General features: G+C 36.8%; 1 protein-coding gene across 9 annotated transcripts in view; it reads left to right on the top strand.

The window, feature by feature from the left end:
- Nucleotides 1-24559, top strand: part of HERC1 (HECT and RLD domain containing E3 ubiquitin protein ligase family member 1) — a 235788-nt gene that overhangs the window by 121722 nt on the left and 89507 nt on the right. For 8 of the 9 annotated variants that reach the window (XM_066274158.1, XM_066274165.1, XM_066274161.1 and 5 more), the window contains exons 25-34: nt 618-669; nt 8236-8504; nt 12011-12226; nt 12843-12963; nt 13201-13438; nt 13594-13787; nt 17360-17515; nt 18989-19095; nt 19610-19720; nt 22602-22778. In XM_066274158.1, the coding sequence (XP_066130255.1) occupies nt 618-669; nt 8236-8504; nt 12011-12226; nt 12843-12963; nt 13201-13438; nt 13594-13787; nt 17360-17515; nt 18989-19095; nt 19610-19720; nt 22602-22778 (1641 nt within the window). The remainder of the gene's footprint in view (nt 1-617; nt 670-8235; nt 8505-12010; nt 12227-12842; nt 12964-13200; nt 13439-13593; nt 13788-17359; nt 17516-18988; nt 19096-19609; nt 19721-22601; nt 22779-24559) is intronic. The other variant, XM_066274160.1, reaches the window with a different exon arrangement.

Below are 24559 nucleotides of genomic sequence, written 5' to 3' on the forward strand. Positions count from 1 at the left end.
GACAGCTTCTACACTGCCCACTTAACACATGCACATAGAAATACACTTTCATTCTTCCCAAAAGCCTTCCCTATTTTATTAAGCTGTCTGCCATTTCAACAATTTGAGATTTCCTTATTTAAAGATTTAAGGAAATATGGATTGCCTTGTTTCCAGAAGGCGTAGGACTATGTTATTTTTTTTTAGTGTAGAGTGATCAGATTCTCTTCATCTAAACACCTAACCAAGGCTAGTGAAAGTTTTAAAAAGAAGGGAAAATAAGGATAGAGCAAGTAGGAATTTTGGGAAATGGGACTTTAGTCACCTAAAGGGTATTAATCAGATGTGTTTGGAAGATAAAATACAAAGGCTTCAAAGAGGAGAAGGTCACAACAAAGAAAAACTTCTGCTACTTTATGGTATTAATTAATGTGCAGCTTGACTTTGTGTTTTACTGCCTGTGCTTTCTTATAGTGGGTGTTTTCAGTGGGTGTTTAGTGACTTTTTGTTGTCAGTCTTACGTGACTACTGAATAAGTAGCACACTGGTATAAATTATGTGGATTAGTTTTTATTAATACTCTATTAAATCTTAAAGTACTTTTCATAACTAAAACTTATTTATTTTTATTGTAATAGAGTGGAAGACGCAATGTTGATTTGGATTTGGGATCATCTCAGAGAAAGAGAGGTAAGTATTAAATATTAAATGTCTGGTTAAATTAAGTAGCTGTTTTTATATATGATGTATTTAGATTTGATTGTCATTGAAAAGTAATTGCAAAAAAATTTAGAAACATTTTATCAGAAAAGTTAAATGAAAGATATTTTCTTTAAAATCTATACCCTCTTAAAATCTAGGAATCTAAGAATGCCTAGGAATTAGTAATCAGCTCAGCTTCTCATTTGTCATGTGCTGAAAGGTGTGTGGTACTCCAGAAATAGTGCTTTATAATTATGGGGCGGTTATGGATGGATGTAATTTGCCATGTGTAATTAGCTCACTGATATAGTTACTATAGTTTAAATGGTATTACAGGGAATATGCTTTACCCCATTTGCCTCCCATACACAAATACACACTTTCAAATTGAAAGTTTCATGAGATAAAGCATATAAGAGATGAATTGATGCTTTCTAAAAAAAAGTTTCCATGAGGAATAGTTTTAGAGTGTCATCAAGTTAACCTCATTTGCAGAAGCTCAGTCTTAGTAAATAATATAGTTAACTGGAATTTGTGCAAATGGGTGGAAAGAATAATAGTTTTATAAATCCAAGGATAACTAAAAAGTCTCAAAGTATTAGACTCTGTTTACTGGCACTGTCATTAAACCCGTTTATACTGTGGTTTTGAAAACATGAAATGTTAAATGGCAATTTTTTAAGAGCCTATGGAGAAAAACTTTTTTTTTTAATGGTATTAAGTATTTTACATTTCAAAATAAAAACCTTCTCTCGATAGCTTCCTTGGCAGGTTGTTAGGCACCCTTTATAGGAAAAAAAGGAACTAGGGGAAGAAACACACACACAGTGTTTATAACTTAGAGTAAATATTGGTACTTCTATAGAACAAAATATGGTAGTATTTTATCCTTTAATTATAATGAAAATAGTGAATGATTTTTATGAAATACTAGGAATAAGGACTAGAGGTGGTGCTTTCTGTATTGAGAAGTCTTTTAAGACTACAGTGTTTCCTTGTCTATCGCAGGGTTAGGTTCCAGAACCCGCTGCGATAGGCAAAAATCCGCAAAGTAGCAACCTTATGTTTATTTTATTATTTATATATATTTTAAGGGTTTATAAACCCTCCCCACACTCTTATACACCTTTCCCACACTCTTATAAACACTTTCTATGCTCTTAAACACTCTGTATATTCTAGAAAATGCTATTTTACCGCAAAAATAATTAAAATAATAAATATATAAAAATACCTATATACTGCAAAATCCTGTGATATAGCAAATTTTCCACAATGCAAAATTAGATATATATTTATGCAATTTTAAAAACCACGATACATCAACAGTAGAGTGTCGGCCCAGCATGTAGAAGTCCTGGGTTTGATACCTGGCCAGGGCACACAGGAGAAGCGCCCATCTGCTTCTCCACCATTCTCTTCTCCTTCCTCTATGTCTCTCTCTTCCCCTCCTGCAGCCAAGGCTCCATTGGAGCAAAGTTGGCCCAGGTGCTGAGGAAGGCTCCATGGCCTCTGCCTCAGGTCCCAGAATGGCTCCAGTTGCAATGGAGCAATGCCCCAGATGGGCAGAGCATCACCCCCTGGTAGGCATGCCGGGTGGATCCCAGTCGGGCGTATGTGGGAGTCTCTCTCTCTGCCTCCCCACCTCTCACTTCAGAAAAATACAACCAAAAAAAACCACTCTACTTTACAGTGAGACTGCGAAAAGTGAACCGCAATATGGTGAGAGATGACTGTATAACATGTCAGTGCTGTTGGGTTTCTAAAAATATTATAAGTTATTTGTGATAAATTAAATGATATACTAATGTGGGATACACATTTTTATTTTCTAATTCTTTGAAAATTGTCAATTCGTTTGTCATAATCATTCTTTTTCTTAACCACTGATTTAGGAATTAAATTTTTAGAATAGATTTACCTTCCTGATTTTGATTAAGTCAGGTGAATATTGTTGCTAAAATTTCTAAGTTATATTAATGGATGCATATCATTTGGTGCTAGGAAGAAGATGGTTCCAAACTTACTAAGTAGCATAAGGGATCCAGCTTATAGTTTAAGAGCTTCTTACTATATTTATAGATGATAGTCTATTGACTAAAGTTATTCTTTCCTCTCAAATCTGTATTATGCTTATAAAATATAAATTAGAGATTCAATCTATTAACTATGTCATGTGACAAAGTCATACTTTGGAATAAAATAGTGTTAAGAATAACCTAGAGCCCAGGACAAGTTACAAAGTTTTACACTTAAAGAATACTGAAAGACTAATTTAAGCAAAATATTATTTAATATTTTATACTTAAAATATTATTTAAACAAGTGTTTCTGATATACGAAAGTAAGATAGTTTATTTTCATACTTTCTTGCTCTTAAAAATGTATGTTTTGTTGGAACTGGTGGCTATCTCAATGCTAAACATATTCTGGGTATAGCTGATGTCATTCTTCTTTTAAGACCTAGTAGCATGTTTGTGTTTGTAAAGCAGTAACTCTTGCCTTAAAATCAGTAAAAAAAAAAAATTATAATAACCTTGAATTATCAACCCAGTGTTGTTAACCTAGTGTTATGAAGAGTAAACTAGAATTTGAGTAGAAATTACTGAAGGAGGAATTATGAAAACATTACTGTCCTCGAGTTGCTACCTGTTCAAAATTTTTAATAATTATGCTATAATTAGATGTGGATTTCCTGTAGTTTTAGATCTAAATAGATACAAATTAATTAAGCCATTAATCTATATTTTGTTTATGGATAAACCACCTTCTCCAAAAAGCTCAAGGTAGTACCAAAACCTATTAACTTTGGAATTTAACTTTATTTTGTTGAAAACAGAAAAGCAAATACAGGACTTTATGGGGAAAGTTTTTTGGTTTTTTTTAAATTACCCATTAAGGAAGTTATAATTTTCATGATATCACTTAATGTGGTACCAATTTATTCTAGTAATCATTACATTTTAATGTTCCCGAGGAAATTTTGCTGATGGCTTTGTTCCTGGGAAAAGGTGAGTAGAAAGTAGAATTACTATTTCAGAAAGGGCAGCAAAAATAGTTTATAATCTTCTGAATCCTAGAGTTTATAGATTAAACAATGACAATGTACTTTGAATTTGAAATGAAATTGCAGTTAAGGTTTCACAGTTGTTGCAAAGAAGAATATGGTAGAAAGAGTAAAGTAAAGTGAGCTCTTTAGAACCATCAAAGTAAAATCTGAAACCAAAAATATCATAAATTACTTTAAAAAGAGACAAACAAGGTGCTTAGCACCTCAGATAGTAGGAAATTTATACTCATTAAGCACTTATAAACTGCTTACTATGTATTGTTCTGATCACTTCAAACATATTAACTTATTCAGTTCTCCTAATAGCCTGTCAAAATTCTTGACAAAACCTATTAAATATGTTGGTGTTTTGGTATTTTACTAAATATATAAAAGATTCACTATGATTATGCAGAACTGAGCTTTTCCTTTACTGAAAGATAGTACCTTTTTGCAGATTCTTAACTACAATAGTTTTCATATTTAAGCTGAAGCTGATACAGTAAAACATGATGGGAGGAAAAAAATGGTGAAAAGGCAACAATTAAAGAAGCAGTATCAGGAATCTTATTAGTAAAAGTACTATATGGTTTGATTTTTTTTCACACCCTAGTTCTTTAAAGGTAGTATTAGGGTTTTATTGCTAAAATAATACTTGAAGTATTTATCAACATTTGTGTTTTGTGGTATAGTTTGTATGGGTGAAATGCTATTTTATCTTTAGATTTCAAATTAGATGATATAAAGAGGAGCAAATGTAAATGTTGTCTTCTGTATCAAATTTGTCCTTTTTCTTCTGATTCTTGTGTGGTAGTGTATTTACTCCTTTTTGGCCAGTTGAGCCCCAGAAAAAAGAAGAGCTTCAAGCAAGTACATGATGGCATGTTTAATTTTTTTCCCCTTTTAGCTTGCCTACATATTTTATGGTTTATAAAGTATGTATTGCAGCTCTGCCATGTTCATTTTGAAAATTCCATTTAAGAATCAAAATTGTAAGGACAAGTAAACAATCTCAAAATATTTTGTTGGACTTTATATATTTTTTATAATAGGCAACTGAATTAATATTAAGTAAAAATTGGACTTAGTCACAATTACTCTATAGAAGCTTTTGATATGATTTTCAGATACATTATTTGCTATATTCAATTAAAACAAAATAGAACAAACCAGAGTTACCAGGTTGTTAAAATTTTTTAAAGAATTTAGAGTTCTTTCATCTCATTTTCATACTGTTAAGTTTTTGTGTTTCAAAGTATTTTTAATATCAGCCTAAATATTTTGGTTACAATTATTTATCTAATGCTTTCAGATAAATGTTTTTTCTGTTCTTATATTTTGTTCATGTGAAGTTGTGTTTGGGTTATATACCTGTTGTATCCTCTAAAGTAGGGATTAGCAAACTATGGCTAGTGGGCCAAATTTGGCCTTCACTTTTTATTTTTTTAAATAACATTTTGTTGGAGCACAGATACACTCAGTTGTTTAGGTGTAATCTGTGGCTGCTTTCGCACTTCAACAGAGAAGTTAAGTCTTGCAGTAGAGACTTACATGACCCACAAAACCTATAACATTAACTTTCTGCCTCTTTTCAGCAAAAGTTTTCTAACCTCTGCTTTAAATTGTGGAGAGGATTTAATTTGGGGGTTGGCCGCCATTCCATAGAATATTTTGGAGCGTATTAAGGCAGTTCACTATATGTAGAGTCTTCACTATTTAACCTTAGTGTAGGTGGGCAACTGAAATTTCCATAGATCAGTGATTTGTGAGTTGATTGGTAACAGGAATATGTAAGACAATCTCCCATAAAATTAAGGAATTAGTATTAATTTAGCAGATCGGTTTTTTTGAACCTCTATTTCCTCAATTTTAAGGAAATTGGACAAAATCACCATTAAGATCTCTTTTACTTTGTGTTTCTAATACTAACTCATTGCATTTTTTTTTTCATTTTGAAAAAGTAGTTTGTAAATGATGAAAAACAAGAGCTTTTATTCTTAAATTTTATTATTTAACAAACAAGTTCAATGCAGAGAACCAAAAACTATCATTTTTTTTTTTTTTAATTTTTTTTATTTATTTATTCATTTTAGAGAGGAAAGGGAAAGACAGAGAGAGAGAGAGGAGAGAGACAGAGAGAGAGAGAAGGGGGGAGGAGCTGGAAGCATCAACTCCCATATGTGCCTTGACCAGGCAAGCCCAGGGTTTCGAACCGGCAACCTCAGCATTTCCAGGTCGACGCTTTATCCACTGCGCCACCACAGGTCAGGCAGTATCATTTTTAAGTTAAGGATAAATCTAGATTCTGAATACGGGGTGCTTAAGAAAATGGAAAATGATTTTTTACATTAACCCCTACTTTAAATATTTTTAATTTAATTTGACTTTGAGTGGTGGGCACACAATGAAATACAGATCATATATAATAGAAATGTATGCTTGAGCCTGAACTGTGGTGTAGCAGTGGCTAAAGTGTTGACCTGGAACACTGAGGTCGCCAGTTCGAAACCCTGGCCTTACCTAGTCAAGGCACCTATGGGAGTTTATGCTTCCTGCTCTTCCCTGCCTCCTCTCTAAAAATTGAATAAATAAAATCTTTTTTAAAATCTTTAAAAAAATCTATACTTGAAACCTATAAGATCCTGTTGACCAATGTCACCCCAATAAATTTAATTAATTATTATACATCTGTGACATTATTGTTTGGATTTTTACTTTTTTCTATTTTACATGAAAAATATTTAGCTATGTAATTTGGAAAAATTTTCAGATCGGTTATTTTTTATGTTAGTAAAATTGAATGTTCAACTCTTTTTAATCATAAGAATTCTTTCTAAAATGTAGAAGGCAGATAAACCATATATTCTGTCCCATTCTAAATTATTTAATAGAATGTATATAATTATTTTAATTAGTTACTTTATGATATTAGCTGCTTGTTATGAATTTCTAGGTTTGATTTTATAGTCATGAGGTTTTACTGACACCAATGTAATAATTAAAAAATAAGTTATGTAATTCATATTGTATTAATTCATTTTTTTCTGTGAGCATTAGTATTTAAGTAGTATTAAGTAGTTCTCTTCTCAAATCTTTTCCATCTAGTTATGTAACATAATTTTTGTGATGCATAATTTATTGGATACCTTAAGATACATTTGATATATTCACAATATAAGATATTATACAACCTCAAATGAACTATAGTTACATGCAATAATGAGTAACAATTATTTGTTGAATGAGTGTTAGCAATATAATATTGAGTGAAAAGAGTATGTTCTATACACACACACACACCACGCTTTATAAAGTCAAAAACAACTAAAAGTAAACTTTATTAATTTTGGGAATATATATAATAAGATAAAACAATATTTGACAACAATAAATTCAAAGGAATGATAAACCCCGGGCTATGGGACAGTGAGAATCTTAGGTAGGAGGAAACAGGGAGACATAGATTGGAGGAGGAACAAATAGAAACAAATTACTGTTGGTTTTCTAGTTCTTGTGTTCATATTGCCTTTAAATAAATATAAATACAAAAGCAGGCCATGCATGGACCAGTGACAAGAGTATGTCACAAGCCAAGGATTATGTTTAATCTGTGTACCTAAGATTAGTTAAATTAAAAAAGACAAAGCTTTTAAGAATTGGACATTTACATATTTATTTAAAGCTAATATTGCCATATAACTTGGGCAGTTGTTGTGTTCAAACATATTAACATTTTTGCTCTCTAAAGATTTTAGCCTAGAAAATGCCCACTGGCAACTATTTAACAACTTTGTATTTAACAACTATTATGAACCACTTGGTACTTTTATATAGTTACCATTTTATGGTAAATCTTACATATTCTTATCTATGAAACTTTGCTTCCTCTATATAGGAGTTTCACAATGTGCAATAAATATGCATATGACACACTGAAAGTGTTCCTTATATTAATGAAACCCAAAGGGTGATGATTGTTTTTCCTTTTTGTGTAAGTTTACTTGCCCTTCTATATTCATTTTTTGGTAATGTTTTATTGTAGATATATAGACAATTTGCACAACCTTAACTTTCTTTTTGCAATGAAATGTTAAATCAGATGAAGTCGTATTATTGGTAGGTCTATCAGCAGTTTCCTAAGTGCCTAGTTCCTTTTGTTCATAAATGATGTTCTGGTTTAATGGTGCAGAGCATTTTAAGCTAAGCATTTTGAAAGCAGCTTCTGCCTTTCTTTTTCTTGTGGCAGTGTGTTGCTAAAGCGCTTACGCGGAGACACTGGTACAACAAACAGGGCTTCCCCTTTAATTTCTGACATTGCTAAAGTTTTGGTTTGTTTGTTTTTACCAAAGCATTTTGCTCAGATTCACTTAATGCATGCACGTATTCAAACATAAGTATTCATTTCTCACCAGTTGGTATGGTAGCAGCACTCAGCCCTCATCTAGTTGGAGATCGTATGCTCTACTTGCTTCTCACTGATACATGTTTGTTCTGTTTGTATGTAGGTCCTATGCACAGTCAATTGGAATCCCTAAGTGACTCTTGGGCTCGCCTGAAGCATAGCAGAGACTGGTTGTGCAACTCTTCTTGCTCCTTTGAGTCTGACTTTGAACTTACCAAGTCTTTGGGAGTTCACACTTTGATTGAAAATGTCGTAAGCTTTGTGAGTGGAGATGTGGGGAATGCCCCAGGTTTTAAAGAGCCAGAGGAAAGTATGTCTACAAGTCCCCAGGCCTCCATCATTGCAATGGAACAGCAACAGTTAAGGGCAGAAGTAAGTCTTTGATATTTACTCTTATCAGGGACTGTGGAAAATTGAACTGAACCACTGAATGTACAGTTGTAAGGAAAACTTTTCTTTTATTCTACTCCTTGCCTCCCTCTTTCCTCCACCTGAGGTTTGTGATATCATTATCTTAACTACAACAGCATGATATTTTGTTTGAAGTGGACAAAAATACTTTTTGTTTTTAAGCGAGAGAGACAGAAAGCGAGACAGATAGGGACAGACAGAGAGGAAGGGAGAGAGATGAGAAGCATCAATTCTTTGTTGCGGCACCTTAGTTGTTCATTGATCGCTTTCTCATATGTTCCTTGACTGGGGGGCTCCAGCTGAGCCATTGACCTCTTGCTCAACCCAGTGACCTTGGGCTAAAAGCCAGTGACCTTGGGCTTCAAGCCAGTAACGTTTGGGCTTAAGCCAACGACCATGGGGTCATGTCTATGATCCCACACTCAAGCCAGCAACCCCGCGCTCAAGCTGGTGAGCCCTCGAGCTCAAGCCAGATGAACCCTCGCTCAAACCGGTGACCTCAAGGCTTCAAACCTGGCCCCTCCGTGTCCCAGTTTGATGTTCTATTCACTTGTCACCGCCTGGTCAGGCCCAAAATACATTTTTTTAATTGCCATCTCTTAGAACAAGCTATTCTAATAATAAGTCTTTATTGTCTCTTAGAAACTAGAATGAGACTTGCTGGTGACCATATGGATCTCTTCTCAGAGCCTCCATTTTTGACCTGTCTGTCTTTGTTTAAAAAGGGTTAAATTAGAGCACCAAGTAATAATGAATACTAAAATTAGGGAGCAGAATTTTAAGGAGCTCAGGATGTCTGCATAACCTCAAAGTATCTCCCTCAAAATATGTGTTACTGGTTTTAACATGTCCACAAATTCTTTGATACTCATCTCTCCATGAGCTAGAACTTAACTCCCCCTCCTCTTGAGAATAAGTTGGACTTAGTGACTCAGGGATAATAAACAGTATGAAAATGGGAAAAATAGTAATTTTATGTTGCAGAAACCTGGAAAACATCACTTTAACCAAGTGATCAAGAGTTATATCACTAGTAATAAGATGGTGACATCATGTACCCCTGATAATGTTATGAGTAAAAGTCTTTAGCCTGACCAGGTGGTGGCGCAGTGGATAGAGCAGCAGACTGGAATGTGTAGGACCCAGGTTCGAGACCCCAAGGTCGCCAGCTTGAGCACAGTCTCATCTGGTTTGAGCAAAAAGCTCACCAGCTTGGACCCAAGGATGCTGGCTCAAGCAAGGGGTTACTCGGTATGCTGAAGGCCTGTGGTTAAGACACATGTGAGAAAGCAATCAATGAACAACTAATATGTAGCAACACACAACGAAAAACTAATAATTGATGCTTCTCATCTCTCCATTCCTGTCTGTCTCTGACTCTCTTTCTGTCTCTGTAAAAAAACACAAAAGTCTTTAAAGTATTCTTCCCCCAAATCCATGAATCTAGTTCAAATATGAGGAAACACCAGGCAAATCCAAATTGAGGGATTTTCTATAAAATACATGAACAGCTCTTCCAAAGTGTGAAGGTCATAAAAGAACAAGGAAAGACAAACTGTCACAGCCTAAAGGAGATTAAGGAGATGTGACAGTTAAATGCAATGTGATATCCTGGATTGGATCCTGGAACAGAAAAGGGATATTATGGGAAAGTTGGTGAAGTCCAAATAAAGTCTGTGGTTTAGTCAGTAGTGTTGTACCAATGTTAATTTCTTTGTTCTAATAAATGTACCGTAGTTAGATAAGATGTTGACATGAGGAGAAGCTAGGGGAAGATATACAAGAACTAACTATACCATCTTTAAAACTCTTCTGTAGATGTAGAATTACTTCAAAATAATTTTTTTTAAAAAGAAGGATAGGCTGATTGACTACAGTGGTAGGTATTGTCCTCTCAAGGAAGATAGAGCCAGAAGTTCAAGAAAACCACTGAGAAACTTGAGAAATACTTTTTCTCACCCATGTGCGGGATATAAAACTGAAAACAGCAAGTGAGCAAACAAGTGAAACAAGCAAAAAACTTAATAGACACAGACAGCAGTATCCTCTGTGGGATGGAAGGAGGGATGGGGACATAGTAAAGGATAATGGGGGTCAAATATATGGTGACAGAAGATTTGACTTTGGGTGGTAAATACACAATGCAATATACAGATGATGTATCATAGGATTGCACACTTGAAACCTATATAATCTTATTAACCAATGTCATCCCAAGAAATTTTTTTTTTCCCTGAAGTGAGAAGCAGGGTGGCAGAGAGACAGACTGCCGCATGTGCTGAACTAGGACACCCAGCATGCCCACTAGGGGGCGATGCTCTGCCCATCTGGGGTGTTGCTCCATTGCTACTGGAGCCATTCCAATGCCTGAGGCAGAGGCCATGTAGCCTTGACTGCAGGAGGGGAAGAGAGAGATAGAGAGAAAGGAGGAGGAAGGGTGGACTTGCAGATGGGTGCTTCTCCTGTGTGCCCTGCTTTCGTATATATGCCTTAACTGGGGCGCTCCAGCCAAGTGATTGACCGCTTGCTCAAGTCAGCAACCTTGGCCTCAAGCAGCAACCTTTGGACTCAAGCCAGTGACCATGGGGTCATTTCTATGATCCCATGCTCAAGCCAGTGACCCCTCACTCAAGCTGGTGAGCTGTCACTTAAGCCTGATGAGCACACACTCAAGCCAGCCACCTCGGGGTTTTGAACCTGGGTCCTCTGCCTTCCAGGCTGACGCTCTATCCACTGTGTCACCACCTAGTCAGGCAAGAAATTTAATTATTAAAAAAAATATTTCTAATTCTTCAATTAAAGAGTATTCATTCTGTATAACTTGATTATAAATAGAGAGTAATAACTATACTATTTTAAAGGGTTTTTTTTGTATTGCTTTTTAGAGATAAAGGAAGGGAAAGAGAGAAATATCAATTTGTTGTTGCACTTATTCATGCCATATTTGTTGATTCTTATTTGTCCTCTGCCCGGGGATTAGACCCACAACCTCAGCATATCGGGATGACACTAACCAACTGAGTTACCTGTCCAGGGCCACTACCTTACAGTTTTGAAACATTCACATATAGGTATCTCCTCATGAACATCACAGTGGCTTTGTGAATAGGTTGCATAAAGTACTGTTAGTCTCATTTTACATATGAGGAAATGGAGACTCGGGAAATAAAATGAGCTTCCTAAGGCCACATGGTAGGTAGCAGAGTCTAGCCTTCAAACCAGGCCTCTTACATCCAAATCTACTACTTTCCCATTGTACTGTGGAACATCTTTTGTACTATAGAGTATGCTCATAGAGTTTCTAGGGATATTTTGACTTTAAAAAGTTATAATGTTTATTTTCATAAAATAGATGCCTAAGAAATGTCAGAATTTTCTATGCTGTCTGTAGTTTGTGACATACAGAGTTACTTTGTGTCTCCATTCAGTGAAGAACTCTAAACTGTGTTTATTCTACTTTTCTCAAGCTTCGTTTAGAGGCGCTTCACCAGATCCTCATTCTGTTGTCTGGAATGGAGGAAAAAGGTAGCATCTCTCTGGGAGGAAGCAGATCGAGCTCGGGCTTCCAGTCATCCACGCTGCTCACGTCTGTGAGGCTGCAGTTCCTAGCAGGGTGTTTTGGGTTAGGCACTGTTGGGCACACAGGAGCCAAAGGCGAGAGTGGCCGATTGCATCACTATCAGGTAGGTGATGATGACCCCTTGCAGTATATTCAGATTTTAACCGTCTTTTTACAAAGTCAGTTTTAAAGTGGTAAACCTTTTGCTGTTTAAGATTGAAGTTTAAAAATTGAAAAAGTTTTAGATGACTCTTAATGATATCTCACTGGTTTGGTTTCCTGAAGAATAGTAATATATTTGGGGTTAGGTGAGCCATGGTGCTGTTGTACTTGTAGAATCCCTGCTGGCTTAGTTTTATTAACCCTTGGCCAAATTGGATGGAGATAGATCTAAGTTGAGGGTATTTGGGAGGATGGGTTTCAAGAATTTACATTTTAGACTTAATAATTCTATAAATATCTACATTCTCTGATTGCTTAAAAAAAATTTTTTTAAGGGTTGTCTTTGTGCCTTTCATGTTTATAGAGGAAAATTTGCTTTGTGGGAAAGGAGAAAGGTATAGAATCAGGAATGATCAATTTAAAAGTAAATTTATTTTAAAACTTTTATATACTGAAATAAACTAAATAATTAAAAACATAGGGCTCAGGTAGACTAAGGACAAAATGCTGTTACTTTTACTTGGGCGGGAAGTATTATTGTTGCTAATAGAAAAAATAAATCTTTATGTGCAATACAGGATGGGATCAGAGCAGCTAAGAGAAGTATACAGATTGAAATCCAGGTGGCTGTCCATAAGATTTATCAACAATTGTCAGCTACCCTGGAGAGAGCCCTGCAAGCAAATAAGCATCACATTGGTGAGTAACTTCCCCTGCAGATATCAGGTGCAAGTTATTTCAGCCCAAGGTGATGCTAGGTAGTTAATGTTTTATACCTTGTGCTAGATATTAGTAGGTGAACTTACAGGTAGAGAATATATTTGAAAATGTAATAGTGTTCCATGTTAGTATTTATATTTTAGAATATGGTTCATTTTAGTGCCTTATTTACTTCAAAGAAGGTTCTTAATTGTCTTTCTTTTTCTTTTTTTTTAGAAGCCCAGCAGCGTCTCCTTTTGGTTACAGTGTTTGCCCTGAGTGTTCACTATCAACCAGTGGATGTTTCTTTGGCAATTTCCACTGGTCTGCTAAATGTATTGTCACAGTTATGTGGCACAGACACTATGCTAGGACAGCCGCTGCAGTTGTTGCCAAAGACGGGTGTTTCTCAGCTTAGTACGGCCTTAAAAGTGGCTAGTACAAGATTGCTCCAGATTCTAGCCATCACTACAGGGTGAGCATTGTAGACGCCTTGGTAGGACTGCGTTCAGTCTGGTGTTTTCACATTTTAGTAATTTCCATCTCCCCCTAATCTCCTTTATGTGTTTCACTGTAACATTTGCCTTTCTATGTTATTGCCATTTACTTTTTTTCTGTTATTTTACGTAGGACCTATGCTGATAAACTGAGCCCCAAGGTAGTTCAGTCCTTGTTGGATCTACTCTGTAGTCAGTTGAAAAATTTGTTGTCCCAAGCTGGTGTACTCCGTATGGCCTCTTTTGGAGAAGGGGAAGGAGAAGAGGGTGAAGAAGAAGAAAGAAAAGTTGACTCCATTGGAGAAGCTGAGAAGAGAGATTTCAGAGGTATAATGAACCTTTTTCCTCTGTCATTATTTACAAACACTTATTGAGTCCCCATTGTGTGCATATCATTAGAATGTACACTTTTTCTGTTGCGAGGCATGAAAGGGTTTTTATTTGTTCATTTAGAAACACCTTTCTCCAAATATATATGATATAGATGAGTTTTTGACTGAACCTTCTGTCCTTAGAGTCCATTAAACCTGATGTGGAGTACTGCTTACTCTGTAGGTCCAGCCTCTCCTTGACTGTCCTGGCTCTAGCATCTAGAGGTTCTAGGTGATTGATTCCCCCAGGTTATGTTTTCTTAGCATCTGACCCTGATAGCTCATCTCTAACCATACTTTTGGCTTAAGTGTTCCCTGAGTACCAAAGGTTTTCTTATTTGGGAACTGGGTTAGAATTAGAGGAATTGAACTTCTTGCTAGGCTGCTCTGTTCTGTAGTGACTTAAAAATTTTTTCATTAACTTTAGCTATTATAATTTTTGGTTGCTATAATAAGATCATCTGCTCATAGCTTAAAAAAACTACAGTAAACATTTTATTGCAGTAAATTTAATTAAATTAATTAAACCCTGAACAGAACCACCACATATGTCTGTTACATAATTAAGGGAATAAAGGTCCAAAATTGGTCATATATTTTTTAAAAACTTTGTGAAACTACCAAGTCTTGTTATAATAAACTCTGGGTACCCTTAAATCTTTTCTGGATTAGGCAGGTATGTAAGTGGATGGATAGATAGATAGACAGACAGACAGATAGACAAACAGACAAAGGAAGGAATCAAGGAAGAAGGGAGAGAGGGAGGGAGGGATGGGATGGATGGATAAAGGAAGGGAGGGAGGGAGGGAGGGAGGGAGGGAGGGAGGGAGGGAGGGAGGGAGGGAACTTAACCATCTGTGCCCCATTTCCCTCATCTATAAAATAAGGATAACAGAACTAATTTTCTGAGCTTGTTATGAGGATTAAATAATTTAATACATGTAAACAGTGTCACATAATGAAAGCTTAATGAATATTAATATTGGAATATCATAATAATATCCCAATATCTATAAATTGAATTAGGTAGATGGATAGAAGTAATACCTTGGGAATACAAAAATGATGAAATATTGTCTCTGTCCTCAAGGACTTTCTAGGGTAATGAGAGAGTCAGACATGTAAACAAATTATTACAGTGTAATACAGGGAACTCAGAAGAAATAGCTAAATCTCTTTAAGTCAGAATCTAGGAAGATGTATGAGTCTGATTAAGGACTAGTTTTTAGTTTTAGAGGCTGAACCTGTGGCAAGGTCTTTCTCCCTATTTATATAGAGAGCACAGTGCTTATATAGAAAGAGCATGGACAGACTCACAGGGGTGATAAAATATAAACAAGCATTTAATGCCACCTTCTGTTTTCCTGCAATCTAGTGGTAGATACAGGGTAGTTAGTGTGATAGCTTCTCACCACTCTGTGCTGAGTATTGCACATATGGACAGCAGGGGAAACAGTACTTATCAGCCTATTAATTCCTCAAGAAAACTGGGTCCTTTCATATCCAGGAAAGAATGAAACAGTTCTTCTGTGAGTGAATCTCAGCAGGTGGAACAGCAGACTGAATCCGCATCCACTACCCTCTGGTCAGTTGTCCTGGAGAGAAGGCCATTGTACCTCTTGATTTATGAGGATGACTGGAAGTGAGACTGATTGTAGTTAATGCTGGCCAGGCATTCAGAGGCAGGCTGCCCTCTAAAATTCTTAACTGAAAGGCATATCCTTCATTTCAAATACAGTATTGATAATGAAACACAAACCATGTTCAGTTCTATCAATTAGCTTTATATATAAGATCTCCAGGTTTTAATAATTTAATTAACTTAGTGTCTTATTATAGAAATACTTTCTGGGAGCAAGGGTTGGGGGATAGGATGGATGCTTCATAAAAGAGATTTTCCCAGGGATCTCTACCAAAAGAGAAGGCTTCACAGAAAGAGATAGCTTTTGAACTGGATTTTGAAAGAATGTGTAACAAGGTTGGCGTGGGATATGTGAGTATTCTGGACAGGCTAATAATTTTACATTCTTCAACTAATATTATAAAAAAGATTTCCTTATTAGCATGTAAGTAAAGAAAAGGTGGATACTACGTAGAAGAAATGTAGAGGAATTCTTAGCTTTTTCTCTGTGCCTGGTAGTTTAGCTCTGTCATAGACTTGCACACCCATCTCGGTAAAACATAAGTCCTCCAGTTAATTAGACATCTGTGAAGATAGAATACTGGCCATCTAAGCATGCCCCTTGGTGGGTGGGGGGGAGCGGGTTCTCCTTTCTATGACAAGTGACTTGTCTGTGTTTTCCTTAATTTGCTATGCCAGGATCTTCCTAAAAGAAGTGCTGTATATACTTGTCCTCAGATTGTTAGGATATTTCATATTTAGTGCCCCTTAGATATTGACATCCCAGGAATCTGCCCCACTGGTATACTTTCCCTGGGCTCTGTGTAGGACTTTGCCAGGATAAGGAAGTAGGAAGGTGTTGGATGATGAGAGAACGTGGTGTGTTATAGGAAGAACAGTTTTCTGGCTTCAAAATGCAGATGGTGGAGGGAAAGGCAAGAATGTGACAAGAGAGAGGCTGGTGCTGGTAGAAACAGTGGGAATTTGGTTAGGGCAAGTTTGTGTGAAAAATCTTACAGATTTTGGGCTCAGACAAACCAGACTTGGACCTTGGGCCTAGAGATTTGCTTCTTTGTAGAATCTTAAAACAGACTTTTAAAAATTTGTGTATCTTAATGATTGGGCAGGGCGGAATCATGAACATTTTGAAAATGTAATTAAATTTTTGAACTCTCTTATTCAAATACACACATATACACAATTTTTCATACATATCCCTCAAATTCTATCCCATAGAACTCTAGACTTGGGTAGAGAACTATTGTGTTTTAGAATAGCAGTAAAATATATATGTACAAAACCAAGTACACATACTTTATTCTAGGAAGCACACTGTTGTATGCAGATGTAAAAGATATTTCAGGTTTGGTTTTATTTTCTGTCATTTCCCCATTTTATTTTTTAAATTAAAAAAATTTAGCAGTGGTAGAGTGTCGGCCTGGCGTGCAGGAGTCCTGGGTCAATTCCCAGCCAGGGCACACAGGAGAAGCGCCCATCTGCTTCTGCACCCCTACCCCTCTCCTTCCTCTCTGTCTCTCTCTTTCCCTCCTGCAGCCAAGGCTCCATTGGAGCAAAGTTGGCCCAGGCACTGAGGATGGCTCTGTAGCCTCTGCCTCAGGCGCTAGAATGGCTCTGGTTGCAACAGAGCGATGCCCCAGGTGGGCAGAGCATCGCCCCCTGGTGGGTGATCCCGGTCGGGCGCATGTGGGAGTTTGACTGCCTCCCCGTTTCCAACTTCAGAAAAATAAAAAATAAAAAGAATATTAAAAAAAATTCAGCAACCGACAGTCTAGATTTTAAATTTAGGTTTGTGCTTACTGTAATCTAATTGTAACTTGTATGATATAATACTGTTTCCTGTTTGTTGGCTTTAGGTTGTAATGTAAACTTGTCTCTCCATTCTTTAGCTGCTCTTAGGAAACAACACGCAGCTGAACTGCATCTGGGGGATTTTTTAGTTTTTCTTCGCAGAGTTGTATCTTCAAAAGCAATTCAGTCGAAAATGGCTTCCCCAAAGTGGACAGAAGTGCTTCTTAATATAGCATCTCAGAAGTGTTCTTCAGGTATATGACCTTTGCCTTGTTTTAGAGTTTTTGTTGTTTTTTTTTAAATTTAGAAAATTAAATTTAACAGGGTGACATTGATCAACAAGTGTACCTAGATTTCAGGTAAACATCACTATTCATTTGAATAGTTGGTTATACATCATGTGTGTTTCATTCAGATAATGCCAGACTTTAACAACATTGGATACTTGACTTTTTTTTTCTTATTTTCTAAGTTCTTATTAGATCAAAAGGAGTAGAAATTGATAGAAATTAATAATGAAAGTAGTCCTGGAGAAGATCATAGTTTCAGTTGAGAACTTGGTCCTGTTTGTTCAAATTACAGTAGTAAAAACAAGCAGAGAACAGTCTGTTTAATATAATTTGGCACAGATTTTGATGTACTTTTTATTTGGATTATCAAAATATAAATCTGAATTTGTTTTCTCATCATATGATTTTTGTGCTTTGACTGTAACTTCTCATTGTGTGCTGCTGTTCATGAAAGTTCTATATAATAAGCTTAATTCTGGTTCTTAGCCAAAAGTCTGGTCAGTCCTTTTCTAGTCTGCTTTTTTTGTGTGTGGTAAAATGTAAAACATAAAATTTACCATTTTAACCATTTAAGTGTGCAGTTCAGTGACATTGCAATGTTGTTCAACTGTTATACTCTCCATTTCCAGAACTTTTTCATCATCCTACTCTTTTAGATATGCTAAAACATAATGTAATCTTCCTTAGTAACTCTTATTTTATATACACATATTCTCAATATTTTTTATTAGTTTTTCTTAACTGGTATAACTTATAATAGTATTTTTTGTTCTTTAATAAGATGAGGCTTATATAGTATTGATTAAGATCTTAGAGCATAAAGAAAAATTAGATATTCCCTTATTTTCAATTGCTTTTATTGCAGTAATGGGTATAAAAAATAGTATTAGTATTGTATCTTTACCTTTGCTTACTTTAGAAGAATATAAACTGCTTATTCCCATTAACCCTAACAGTCTCTCTGAAGCAGTCAGGGCATGGACAGAGACGAAGCTACAAAAGGGTGTGCCAAGCCTTAACTTCAGACATGAACCAACTGTTTAAAATTCTACCTTGCTTCTACTGAGCTGTGTGCCTTTGATCAAATTCCTTAACTTTTCTGAGACTCAGTTTCCTTACCAGTAAAATCAGGATATAATGTAGGGTTTGTGAGGATCAACAGCTAATGTATATGAAATCCATAGCACAGTACCTGGCACAGGTACTGTAGTTATTATAGTGCTATTCCCTTTATACATACATAAAGATTGAAACATAAACATGTATATTCATATACCTTAATGGGTAAGAGATGAGTCCAGAATTACTGTGATAACAGGTTAAAGTCCATTCCACCCATAAATGCTTAGTAGCTTCAGAAATTTTTTTTTTCAAGAGGCTCTTTAAACTTTGAATTTAAGTCACATCAATACTAATGAAATGTCTTTCCTCCCCCAGGTATTCCTCTAGTTGGTAACTTAAGAACGAGGCTCCTTGCACTTCATGTCCTTGAGGCCGTGTTACCAGCCTGTGAATCTGGTGTAGAAGATGATCAGATGGCCCAGGTTTCTATTTTTAAAGTTGTTTGAAAATGTTTTTGACATCCACAGTATGGTTTACCCAAAATCTAAACTTATAGTCTCTTTGGTTGTAAATGTATCATTTAATCAGTAGAAAAACTTTCACTTCTGAAATTATTTTCATCTCCAAGCAAGGAGAAGGAGAAATTAAATTAATGGGGTGTAAGAAGGAGGGGGATAATACATACTTGCAAGATCAGAAGGAAAGGGAAAGATATAAAATTTCTTACTAGGTTTAGACATCTACAGAAGAAATGTGTGAGGTTGTATGGCCTTTCAGAGGTCTGTATAGTGAGGCAACATGGGGACAATGGAACCCACTTTTTAGTGAGTTAATGACCTTTCTAAAAAAAGATATGAACCACCCAAAGTAGCTGTTTGACATTGATATAAACAAATGTCGCATGTGACTTAGTATTATAGTTGAATAATTTTTATCTTTTTTTAAACTTACAATTACCCTTGACAAATTTTGTCATTTTTTTCCTTCAATAAATAGGTTGTTGAACGCCTGTTTTCCCTTCTGTCGGATTGTATGTGGGAGACACCCATTGCCCAGGCCAAACATACTATTCAGATAAAGGAAAAAGAACAAGAAATAAAATTACAGGTAATTGATTCTTCCAAAAAAGTATTTTTAAATAGCATAAGTGAATATCCTGTCACCTGTCTCCTTCTCCTCTGAGGGACTGACCTCGTTCTATCAGTTACTCCGTTTCCTCTCTGCATTCTGTCCCTCTCTGTCTCCTCCCACTGGTTCCTTCCTTTCATTTTATAACCATCTCTTATTCCTACCCTCCCAAGTCCTTTTTTTTTTATTCATGAAGCCTTGCTAGCTTCTCTATTGTCCTTTAGTGCTAAGCTTCTCAGAAGAGTAATCTTACACATGTTTCAGCCACTTCTCATTATCTCTTTAACCCAACTGTTTATCTTCCATCAAAGCATGGAAATTAAATGAGAAAGGTTAAGCACTAAATACAATGTACACTTTTTGTCCACATCTTACTTGACCTCCTGAAACTCTACTCTTCAGTTGTTTGCAGAACACTGCCTACTTCTAGATTTCCATATATCCTCCGCCAATTCTTGATTCTTTCTGGAGGCATTTCTTCTTTGCTGCCACTTTCTCCTGGTCTTCATCCTCAACTCTGGTGTTCCTCAGAGTTATACCTTATCTTTTCCAGCAGTCTCATCACACCTACCCACATGCATTGCCTTCCAAATTTAAATGCTAATCTTGGTGACTCCCCTCAGACCTTTCCCCTTTCCTTCCTGTCCCGTTTTTTATTGGTGGCACCACCATTTACCCAGCTTTTCAGACCTGAATTTCTGGAAACTCTAGACTCACCTGATGTCCCTATCCACTAGGCCTCATTAATTTTACCTCCTAGATAGCTTGAATCCATCCATCTAGCTGTCTTAATTCATCTAATTCATCTCTTGGTTTTCATGGTGTCACATTTTTTCTGGTTTTCCTTCTGTCTCAATACAGTGACCTTTTCTTCTCATTCTCTTTTATTGATTCTTCCTCTTCTGTTTAAGTGTTGGAATATCTCAAGGCTTAGTCCCAAGACCCCTATTTTCTCAGTTATTATTCCCATTCTTTTTCCTGTACCCAACCAAACCCAATGGGGTAGTAAGCCCATATCCCATTGATTCCCAAATTTTTAATTCCGGTTTTAATATTTATTTTAGTGAATTTAGAGAGAGGAAGGGAGAGAGCTAAAGAGAGACAGGAATATCAATCTGTTTCTGTATGTGCCCTGACCGGGGACCAATCTGGCAACCTCTATGCTTTGGGACAGTGCTTTAACCAACTGAGTTACCCAGACAGAGCTTTAATTCCAGTTTTGATATTTTTCCTGAATTCCAGACTTAAGTGTTACCTGCCTTACCACGTGAATGATAGCCTAAGAGACATCTTGTACTTAGTAGTATCCTTAGTTCTAGCACAGGTTTCTTCATAAGGCTTTTCCATTTTCCTACTTAGTAACTCCACCAAAAACCTAGAAGTTATCTTTGATTCCTCTCTTTCTATCCCCATCTCCCATTTTCTTCATTCATACAATCTCCAAGTCCCATTGACTCATCTGTAAAATTTACCTTGAATTTGCCCACATCCTTATACCTCGGCCATCACTTTATTCCAATGCCCTGTTATCTCTGTCCTGATCTGTGCAATAGCCTCTTAACTGGTCTTTCTGGTTACATTATTAACTCCTTATAGTTCATTTACAGGACATCCAGAGTGATCTTTTAAAATTGTAAAGCAGAGCATGTTGATCCCCTGCTTAAAACCCTACAGTGGTTTCATCATTCTTGGGATAAAAATCTAAACTCCTTGTTCTCTCCCTCTGCTCACTACACTCTGAACAACTTGCCTTCTTCCTGTTTCTGGGACATACTAAGCTTGGTTTTTCCTTTGGGCTTTGCACCTGCTATTCTCTACCTACTACTCCCCTCAAAGGTGTTTCTTAGAGGTCAACTTTTATTATTCTTATCTCAGTTATCATTTCATCAGAGAGTCCTTTCCTGATCCTCAACCTACTGGTAGTTCTCACACATTCTTTGTTACATCACCTGTTCTAATTTCAGCATAGCACTATTACCCGATATTTTCTTCTTTATATATTTTATGCCTCCTTCTAAAATATAAGTTCTGTAAGAGCTGAGACCTTATCTATTTAATATACTGCTGAATATGTGGGCCCTGGTAGTGCCTAGCACATAGCAGATGCTCAATAAATACTCATTGAATGAGTGAATGATTTCAAATCCTCAGTATTACTTACCTAAACTCTTGCAGTAATTTCCTGATTTGGTCTTTCTGCATTCATCCTGTATACTCCAGGTAAAATAATGTTTATAAAACACAGGTCTGATCTGTAATCTTTATAAATCATGCTGTGTAGGCACTCCCTGTTGTCGTTAGAGTAAAATTTAAACTTAAAGTGGCATTCAAGACCTTTTAGAATTTTCTTTTTCTATGCTCCTTTTCTAACAATTTCATCCCCCAGACCTTCCACATTGCTTGCAATTACTTTACTTCACTGAATTTTCTTACATCTTCATGCCTTGACACATGTACACATTGCCCTACATTCCTTTCTCTCCTTTGACCAGCTGCTAAATGCCTTATCATCATTCAGGACTCTGCTCAGAAGTCATTCTTTTTTGAATGCTTACCTTATCCTTTCCAAGCATGGTAAGATGCCTAACTGTTTATGTTGCTGCTATACCTGTTATGAGACTTCTATTATTCTCTCACTACAGTATTGATGTTACGTGTTTCCTTGACCCCTAATTGTACTGTAAGCTCTTTATGGGCAGAGATCATGCTGTACCTATCATTGTGTTTCCATTTCTTGCACAGGAACTGGTATGTAGTAGATACTTAATTAATGTTTGTGAACTCAAACCAAGCAATTTTGAATGTATATTAACTAAGATCCTGGTTACTTCAAAATACTGACCAGCTTCCTTTCTGATAGAAGCAGGGAGAGTTGGAGGAAGAAGATGAGAACCTCCCTATACAAGAAGTATCCTTTGACCCTGAGAAGGCTCAGTGTTGCCTAGTAGAGAATGGACAGATTCTAACTCATGGCAGTGGAGGAAAAGGATATGGATTAGCTTCAACGGGAGTAACTTCTGGGTGCTATCAGTGGAAGGTGCGTAGAATTCCAAGTAATTTTTAGCACTTTGTCTTTCAGTCCTTTCTGCAGGTTCTTTTGAAAAAATGTATGGAATTACTTTTTGAAAATCATTGTGTGTAAATATTCTATCATTATGTAAGATATTAATAGGAAAGGAAACTGAATGAAGGATATACAGGAACTCTATTATATTTATAACTCTTCTGTAATTCAAAAATTATTTCAAAAAATTTTTAAACAAATGACTAAAGAATTACAATAATCCCTCCCATTGCATACCCATAGTGAAAGTATAGTAGCGTGTGTGATGTTTCTGCTTGGGAAAGCCCATTAGAGACTTAGTGCCCAAGATTTTTATTAGGTGATGGTCACGTATCCTCTGCCTGGTATATACTACAATTTTAGGTCCCCAGAAGGAAAACAGGTGTTTATCATAAAATTTATTGTTGTATAAACAGTCTAGGCACAATGCACCATGCTTATCAGCTTAGGGAAGTTTTTTATCAGTGTAGGGAACTGTTTACCAGTCTAGTTCCCAGATGCCAACCAAGGGCCAACAACGCAAGCAGACCTTTCTAAGCATAGCTCTCTCTATTATGTTAACTCCTTTTGTGGACAGTCCACCCCCTTGACTCTTGGCCACCGTGTCTTTACAGTAAAATTATTATCATCAGGAGGGCTTTATGCAGCAGAGTGAGACCTTTTATGCCTTCAGTTATACCTTTTAGGGGTCCTAGACTTAGCCAGTTAAAATGAATCTTATTAACCATAAATGTCTATATTAAGAAATCACGTTACTTTGTCCTTGAGTTTTTTTACTTTCTTTCTTTTTTATTTTATTTTATTTTTTTGTATTTTTCCGAAGTTGGAAATGGGGAGGCAGTCAGACAGACTCCCGCATGCTCCTGACCGGGATCCACCCGGCATGCCCACCAGGGGGCGATGCTCTGCCCATCTGGGGCATCACTCTGCCGCAATCAGAGCCATTCTAGTGCCTGAGGCAGAGGCCACAGAGCCATCCTCAGCGCCTGGGCCAACTTTGCTCAGTGGAGCCTTGGCTGCGGGAGGGGAAGAGAGAGACAGAGAGGAAGGAGAGGGGGAGGGGTGGAGAAGCAGATGGGCGCTTCTCCTGTGTGCCCTGGCCGGGAATCAAACCTGGGACTCCTGCACGCCAGGCCGATGCTTTACCACTGAGCCAACCGGCCAGGGCCTGTACTAACTTTCTAAAACTGGGTTAGGCATCAATTTAGCCCAGCACAACTCTGGCCAGTCATGGCTCAGGTAGTGTCCTGAGTGCATATACAAGAAGTACACTCCCGTCTGACCAGGCGGTGGTGCAGTGGATAGAGCGTTGGACTGGGATGCAGAGGACCCAGGTTCAAGACCCCGAGGTCGCCAGTGGGTTCATCTGGTTTGAGCAAAGCTCACCAGCTTGGACCCAAGGTCACTGGCTTGAGCAAGGGGTTACTCGGTCTGCTGAAGGCCCGCGGTCAAGGCACATATGAGAAAGCAGTCAATGAACAACTAAGGTGTCGCAATGCGCAATGAAAAACTAATGATTGATGCTTCTCATCTCCCCGTTCCTGTCTGTCCCTGTCTATCCCTCTCTCTAGCTCTCAATCTGTCTCTGTAAAAAAAAAAAAAAAAAAAAGGGCGTACATTCCCAGAGGGCATACATAGTATCCCTGGAAACAAAGAATTTATAATTGTTAGTAACCCTCTCATCAGGATGTACAGTAATTGGCCAGAACAAGTTAGTAGTGCCTGACATGACCTTCTACACTCTGTTGCTGTTG

This window comes from Saccopteryx bilineata, chromosome 4 (assembly GCF_036850765.1).
Source record: "Saccopteryx bilineata isolate mSacBil1 chromosome 4, mSacBil1_pri_phased_curated, whole genome shotgun sequence".
NCBI classification, from domain to species: Eukaryota; Metazoa; Chordata; class Mammalia; order Chiroptera; family Emballonuridae; genus Saccopteryx; species Saccopteryx bilineata.